The sequence below is a fragment of the Tetrao urogallus genome (genome assembly GCF_951394365.1).
Source record: "Tetrao urogallus genome assembly, chromosome: 4".
Classification (NCBI taxonomy): domain Eukaryota; kingdom Metazoa; phylum Chordata; class Aves; order Galliformes; family Phasianidae; genus Tetrao; species Tetrao urogallus.
This window is the reverse complement of record NC_136817.1, coordinates 14,922,355-14,930,202: the sequence shown is the minus strand read 5'-3', so window position 1 is coordinate 14,930,202 and position 7,848 is coordinate 14,922,355. Positions and strand designations below refer to the sequence as shown.

At 41.0% G+C, this 7,848-nt stretch overlaps 1 protein-coding gene across 1 annotated transcript in view; it reads left to right on the top strand.

Moving 5' to 3' along the window:
- Positions 1-2,070: 2,070 nt before the first annotated feature.
- The window catches only part of INTU (inturned planar cell polarity protein), a gene marked incomplete at both ends in the record, with an annotated part of 39,106 nt that continues 33,328 nt past the window's right edge, over positions 2,071-7,848 (top strand). Inside the window, 2 exons of the mRNA XM_079534290.1 lie at positions 2,071-2,201; positions 3,864-4,450. Coding sequence (XP_079390416.1) covers positions 2,071-2,201; positions 3,864-4,450 — 718 coding nt within the window. The remainder of the gene's footprint in view (positions 2,202-3,863; positions 4,451-7,848) is intronic.

Genomic DNA, 7,848 nt, shown 5'->3' with positions numbered 1-7,848 from the left:
TTTGGACTGAGTGTAAAGGATCTACCAGAAGACAAATTGTTTTAAGTCTTTTCCTAATATTTATGCCCAAGAAATGATGGGAAGCTTTCTTAAGCAGGATTGTGTGGGAATGTTTCTTCACTCAAATAAAATTCTGCTGTGTGAGATAAATCCTTCAATTTTTAGTTGTTCCCACAGCACTGAAACCCCACATTCATTTCAGAAGAACACTTAAGTGATTCCCAGCTATCTCAGTGAACTAAAATCTTCCAGTATCCGTTCCTCTGTAATACGTTTATCTCTATATAATACCAAGCAGTGTAAGACTGCCTCCAATTTTTGGAGAGCCTGTGTTTCTCACTTACTGAACAAACAACTGGAAACAATTAACCAACTCTTGAACTCAGTGAAATTTGACATAAGTAAAAGGATAATCTGGCAGCTATAACTTCTCTACAGAAACACTTCAGTGCGCTATTTACTGTATTAAAAGTGCTTGCAAATAGTAGTGGAATTAGGGTGGGTGGGGACTGTATCTCATCTGCCTCTTTGAAAATTGTAACTCCTGCAGTATTCTTTCCAGAAAATTATAACTCATCAGGTTCTTTGGGAAATGTTGTTTATGCAGATTCTGTTTTTGCACAGTAAATTGTTTGAAAAGTTGGGTACTTCTAAAACATTTTTTTCACCTGTTTTTCTGGAAGCAATAGAAATTACGAAAGTTGGTGCATAGCTTGCATTCTGGCAATTGGAAACAAAGATATAATTTATTTTAAGAATCATCTACCATGCATGAATGATATACTCTGCATAAAGTGGTTTTTGCCAGCTTGGTTAATTCTTTTCACTATTTCTACCATGACTTGTCCTAACTTGAATAAAATCATACTGGAACAAACTTGCCTCTTTTTTTTTCTTTAGGTAGGGAAAGTTTGTTTCTTCCCTTGGATAGTTGTTTATTCAGAAAATCCACACAACAGTAACATTTCCTTGAAAGAAGCTTTTCTACAGACGTTTCAGAATTGGCACGACATTTGATGTAGGTATTTCTAACTACTCTGGTTGAAGTTGAATCACTGGGACACAAGTCCAAACCATTCCTGTCTGTTAATTCACTTAAAATCACGATGATCAACAAATGCTTCCCTAAGACAGTTTCAAAGGCAGGAATCTACCAGAGTTCTGCAACTCAAGCAAAATACTGCAGTGCTATAAAACCTCACTGCTGAGGCTGTGCAAGCATCCCGCTGAGCAGAGATTACATCCAACACATTAAAAATGTTCCAACAATTATTCTCTATCCCTTCCCTTATTCACCATGCGTGTCTTGATAGGTTTACTGACACTGCTACACAGTGAGTTGCCTGCAGGGCTGCTGTGGATCTTGTTTTTCATGCATGTGAATAATTAAAGCCTTGAAAATGAAGTTGTTTTTTGTTTTTCTATCTCTCTACTGTGTACTGACTGCTTTCAGGAGCCAAAACACGTAGCTGGTTTGGCTGTGCCTCACATCCCTGCCCTTTGTCTCTCACTTACCTGCTGTCCTAAGCTAAGAAGCCATCTTCGTTTCTTGTGCTTCTTTAAATGACGATGGGATGTAATCTGCTGCTAACGGTTTGATGGTGAAAGTCAGTTTTTAATTGGAGTTTCTTTCTCCAGATAAGTTTTTGATTACAAGCAATGCTTTAGAGTTCAGCCCGGGACTGCGGTTCCATTGAGAGTCTCTTTTACGGGGATGTTGCTGAGGCCTTGGTAACAGACAACCAAACAGTCTATTTCCATTACGTTTTCAGTGCTGACCCACTGAAGGATGCTCAAGTCCACCGAGACTCAGATGTGGGTGCAGAGGGAGTAACGGGGGAGACTGGGCGCTTCCAAGACTCTCTTACTCCATGTAGCCCGAGCACGGAGGAGAGCGGCCCTCCCAGCCCGAGGTCGCACTAACGCTTCCCGACTGTTGGCGGGGCCCTCACAGGCGGGGCCGCGACCGTTACTGCGCGCGGCACTGCCACGCGCTTCCCGCGTCTCCATGGCGCCGGGAGGAGTCGCCAATCAGAAGGCGCGGCGCCGGTCACGTGCGGGCGGGCAGTCATGGCGTCCGAGGGGGACGGCGCGAGCGGAGCAGCCGCAGGCATGGAGCCGCTGCAGGGTTGCAGAGCGGGGTGCGCGGACACCGGCAGCGAGAGCGGCTCGGATAGCACCTCGCTGTCGGGCAGCTCCGAGTAAGGGCGGGGCGGGGTGCAGCCCGCGGGGCGGGGGGGATGGGCTGAGCGTTGGCGAGCATCATTTTGGGCAAGAGTGCATAAATGCGAAGTGCATGACGTTTGTCCTGCCTGCAGCACCCTTACACGCATCTAAGTCCCTGCGGTTCCAGGCAGAGAGTGGTATCTCTATGGGCGTTTTGTTTTTTGTTATTTTGCTTTTTTCCACTCAGACCTTTTCTCTGAGTCCTAAAGATGCTCTGGTGGGATGTCTTTATTATGTTCTTTCTCAGCTGTGCTCTCTAATTAATGCACTATTCAAGTTGTGTGCTGATGTTAGTTTTAAACGAAACTTTCTTCCTCAATGTAGTCAAATTATCTTGTTCTAGATTTATGAATGTGTGCTAGCTTTTCTCAATTATTGATATGATTACGTATGTCTTCATTGTGCGTTTCCTTGTTTGATTTCTGTTGGGGCAGTCTCAGGTTGGCAAGAGCAGAGATCTGGCTGCCCTCAGGCATTCCTGAGCTGCTCTTGGCTGTTCATGAGCATCTTTCGTGTAGAATATCTTAGAATTTCTTCACAAAGTTGCTAATGCTGACTTCTATGTGCGTGAAATCAGAAGCTTTCTAATGTTCACCTGAAATGTTTTGATAAATTAAATCCCTGATGACTTTCCCTGCTGTGATGGTTGCTGATCCTTGTGCTCCTGTGATAGCACTCAGAGGTTCTGGTGCTGTGGCGTGGACAATTTGCCCTGTTGCCTTCTCAGCTATCTTCTTTTTTTCCCCAGCCAAGAGAGTGTGATTTCCTTTAGTCTCTTTCCATTTAAGAGATGTTTATAAACTACTTTGTATTTGTCTCTGTGCTCTGGGCCTGTTCCAGTTATTATGTCTCTTTTAGACTATACGATCCAAAGCTGGACGTGGTTGACACATCACTATTGCCAAACTAGAATAAAAACTTCTTATGTCTTGCAGACAGCACTCCTGTTAATCCATCCTGCAGTTGCATTGCCTTTCCTATGCAGCATCTCGATGCCAGTGATCTACTCCAGCTGCTAGAACTCTTTCTGTAGCAGTGCTGCCTCTGTACTTTATTGTTTTGTATTTTTTGCACGCAAATCTGAATGTGTTATTTTGACACGTCTTAAAAAGTGTTATGTGGATTTCATTTTGTTCTTTCTTTTTGTTATTTTAAGATGATTTAAAAATGCTAGCCTTGTCTTTCAGCGAGGTTGCAGTACAGTCCAACCTTTAAATGCATAAAGGAAAAATTATGGCAGAGAACAAATAGGATGCCATTTTTTCTCTAAGCCCCATCATGCCCATGAATGTAATTACTAATGAAAACTTGGATATGAAAGAAACTTTTTTTTTTTGCTTGCTTCCACAGAAGTCAGTAACAATAACAGTACTTTTTGCAATGATTGGAAGGCATTTGGAGAATCTGTTTTAGTGTTTGAAAGGGATGTATTTCCTTCCCAAAGCTGTCATGGAAGAGTTCCCATTCCCACAGCAAACTTAAAGCATTAAACTTTTAATATTCAGGAGATCATATACTTTCTTGCCTTGTACTCTCCATATACCTTCCCTTGAAGTAAGTAGATAAGTAAGTAGAAAGACCTGCAGAGCAGTCTTTCTTATCAGAGCTATCACTGATTGTTCTTCTTTGTTTCCCAGTGATCTTGAGCCTGAATGGTTGGATCGTGTGCAGAAAAATGGGGAGTTATTTTATTTAGAAATGAGCGAAAGTGAGGAAGAAACTTTACTTCAGAATGCCTGTCCAGAAATACCGTCGGTGAATCATGTCAGATTTCGTGAAAATGAAGCGGAAGTTATTCAAGAGGGATCGCGGAAAGAAAGAAAGTATGAACTGAAGAAACTGACAAAAATATTAAAGAAGAAGAATCTTTTACCAAAACATTCTAGTAAGAAAGGAAGTGGAAGCTGTAATGTGCGCTCCAGCGGTCCAACTTCCATACTGAAACATAACTCCACTCAGAAAATGGGTGAAATACAGCAGAAGTACAAAGACATATATGTTTATGTAAATCCCAGAAAATTGTTGGAGAATGCTGGAGAAGATGAGCAGCACAGGCTGCTAGAGGCCTTGGTAGGAATTGTCCATCAATCTTCATGGAGCAGCAGAAGAGCAGAAAAACAAGGCAAGAGGGATAAGGTTACCAGAGGAATCAGTGAAGAGAAGCTTGTAGTACACGGCTTGGTGCCAGGCAGTTCAGCAATGAAAACAGGCCAAATCTTGATTGGTAAGTTAATCATGTGAACATGCTCTTCTTTTAAAATGAATATTTTTATTGTATTTTGTTTTTTGAGAGGCAGATGCCTTGAGTACTCCCAAGATGTAAGTGATGCTTACAAGTACTGTTTTGTAAATTCTTGAGGTACCATTTTAAGTAAATGTCACTGCATTTGGTGTTTTGTCACCTATTCTATGTTATTATATTAATGGTTTTAAGAATATGTGACATAAACCAGAAGGCATTAAGGAGATGATTGTCTCTTTAGCCTACAAGGAGCAAGCATCTTCAATTTAGGAAAAAGAAGTACTGCTTTACATCTTTAATGCAGCATTTACTCTGTAGATAACTGTTCCTGTGGAAAAACTTGAGTGTGCCAAATACTGTGTTTTGCTTTTATTCTTTTCTACCACTCTTCTTAGAATACGCTTTATCTGGATTTTGAGACACACACAAAAAAAGAGAGAAAAAGCGTGGAGTAAATGTGTATTTTTTAGATTTTGTCTGTGCACAGTCTTGTTTAGTTGTTCTTCTGTCTAGCAGTGAGAAGAGCTTCTTCAGCAATTGTGATCAGCAGGCCTCTCAGCTGCAGAATGAGAAGGCAGTGAGTTAGCAGAGCAGCTCTTTTGTGTTGGTTTGGCTCTTGCCAGATGTAAGGCGATGCAGCTAAGTAACCTGGCAGGAAATAAACCCAGAAGAAAAACTGTTCATCTAGTTTTTGCTGGTGTGCTGAGTTAAACCGGATTGCAGAAAGCCTGACAGGCACCAGAGCTTGAGCAACATACAGGAATGAATTTTCCTGGTCAGTAGTGAAGGAGCAGATGCATGTGCTCCCATTTCCAGCATCAAGAAGCCACTGAAATAAGTGACTTAGTACTCATGAACTCCCAACCTCAGAGACTGTAAATGTGAGACAGCTAACTTGTGTCTGCAAGGGGTGGAAGGTGGTTAATTGCCCTTGAAGTTGCTCTCTAGTAAGAGCAAGCAAAGATGTGATTTTGGTTAAAAGATCATGAAAATTTTAATACTGTAGTAGCACAAATTGCACAGACTCAGCATGAGTGCTTTTGGAATTCCAATGTAGTGTGTGTTAAAAATGCAAATCATGCTCTGACTAGCTCATTCTTCTTAGAATAGATCTTCAGTACGTTGCTAAAGAATACTCGAGGGAGAATTGGATAGCTTTCAAATGTTACCAGAAAGAACTGATTAGTCAAGAAGTAAGGGATGAAGAAGGAGGGGGAGGAGGAAGAGAGTTTCAGCTTGACCTACTGTGCTTAATGGTATTTAATCTGATTAGTGTCAAGCTGGGCATTTATAACCTGTAAGTTAATTTTGGGACACACATTTGTTATGTAACCACCTATTTGTAAGTGCAGCTTACAAAGTGAAGTCAGACCAACACAGACACATACCAAGTCGAGGAGAAAGTGCCAGTGGTGCATCATCTGCAGCATTCAGTGTTTTCTTGAGCGAATGAGAACAATTTTGTTATTTGTTTTGTCTTCTCTTAAATACAAGTTTACATTTAAGTTAATCTAAAAAGTCCAGCAACTTCACGTGTCATAGGACTGACAACCAATAGTGCTCTGGTTTGGGATGTTGGAATAAAGTATTTTCAAGCATATTACAGTTATCCAGCTTTCAGTTGGGAAAATGAGCTGTATTCTGTGCCAACAGTATAAAATATATACTTTGCAAGTATTTTTATATGAAAATTGCACATCTACAGTGAACACTGAGTACTCTCAAATTTTTATGTGGTGTCTAGAAACAGAGCTTTGCGTAAATTAGGTGTTTAGATTTCAGTGCTGTCAGCATAAAGATATACAGTAAAAATAATTTTGATTCTCTCAGAAAAACTGCTTGGCTTACTGTCTCTGTATTGGACTTTGGACGATGAGTGTTACATTATATACCCAAAGCCTGACTTAGAAACAGTAGTTTCTGTGTAGTTCAGTGGAGGGCCTTACAGGAGCTGAAGTTGCACAGAAATTTGAGGAAAAAAAGTCAATAGAACTTTGCTTCTGAGTTTTAGGAATTCTATTCAGAATTGTGGACAAACACAGTAAAATGTATTTCTGTGGTCAGTCTAAAACCTGATCAATATGGCATGATGCTGACTGACTGGAACTTTGTTCATCTTCTTTGACCTTCATATGCATAGGTGTTAATCTGTTCCTGATTATTTTTTTTTTAAATTAATATTTTAATGACCTGCAATGGGTGATACAGACCATTTCTGTATCAGTATTTTTGTTTCTTTGCTCTTTGTTTTTAAGTGAATGCCAAGTATATTTTCCCTCTTAAAAGCCATGCTTTAAAGCAGTGGGTTTCTTGGTGACCAGCTTGCAGTGGCTGTTGCAGGCATTTCTGTCTCAGCATACTGTTCCTGAATTTGATCTGTTGTCAATCAACGTAAAACTTGAAGTCATTCCAGTACTGAGAAGACAGAAACAGAACAGAAAACTAATAACAATTTAGGAAGTGCACTTTGCCTACCTTCTTTGTGCTCAAACACCTCTCCTCTCCCTCTTCCTCATCTCAGCCCCCCTGTTCCTACCATATGGTAACTGCACATCTCCATCTCTTCAGGAAGGTAATGAATGGGGCAGGAGGCTGGAACTGTACGGGCGATGCCTTCCTTCTGCCACCCCTTGCTTCTTGTTTTCCTTTGCCGCATCATAACTCTTCCACAGGCCTTAAGCTTTCAAGGAGTGAGAACCTCTGTGGGCCCCAGCCCATCCTGTACTGGCTGCTGCACTCTTAAATACTTGGGCAGAAGTGCTACTGGCTGCCCTAGCTGGGCCAGATGTGCTGTGAGTTGCTCCGCTGAGTGGCAGGAGGTGGTTCATGGCTTTCCACACAGCTCACTGCTGCAGCACCCAGCTCCCCACATCGTGGCAGGGCTGCCCAGTAGCACCGTCTGCCTCTCTGGTCTTAAGATTTGAGCACTCTAGATTTTTATGGTTTTTTCCACCTCACGATTTGTGTTTGTGATATGGTAAATAATAACGGAGTTACTGGTTACTTTGTATTTTCCTTAGCAACTTAGTTATTTGTCAGCAGTAAGTATGGTTGCCAATGAAGTGGCTGCTAAGGCTGAGTCATGAGGGAGGCTGATTTTCTACTTTGAATGACCAGTTAAAAAGCTGTTATTACTTTAATATTTTTAGTAAAAATAACTGCTTTTTTCCCAGTAAATAATCACTTTCCTCTGATGACTTCTTCAATTGATTCTGATACATGTATCCCTTACAGCACCAAACATGAAAAAATAAAACATCTGTTTATTATTTGTGGAGTGTACTTTACTTTTTTTAATTTGGGTATGGAAGTCATAATTCCTGTTGCTATATTTTATCAACCAAGTAGAATGCAGCCACTGACCGTATGACATAAACATA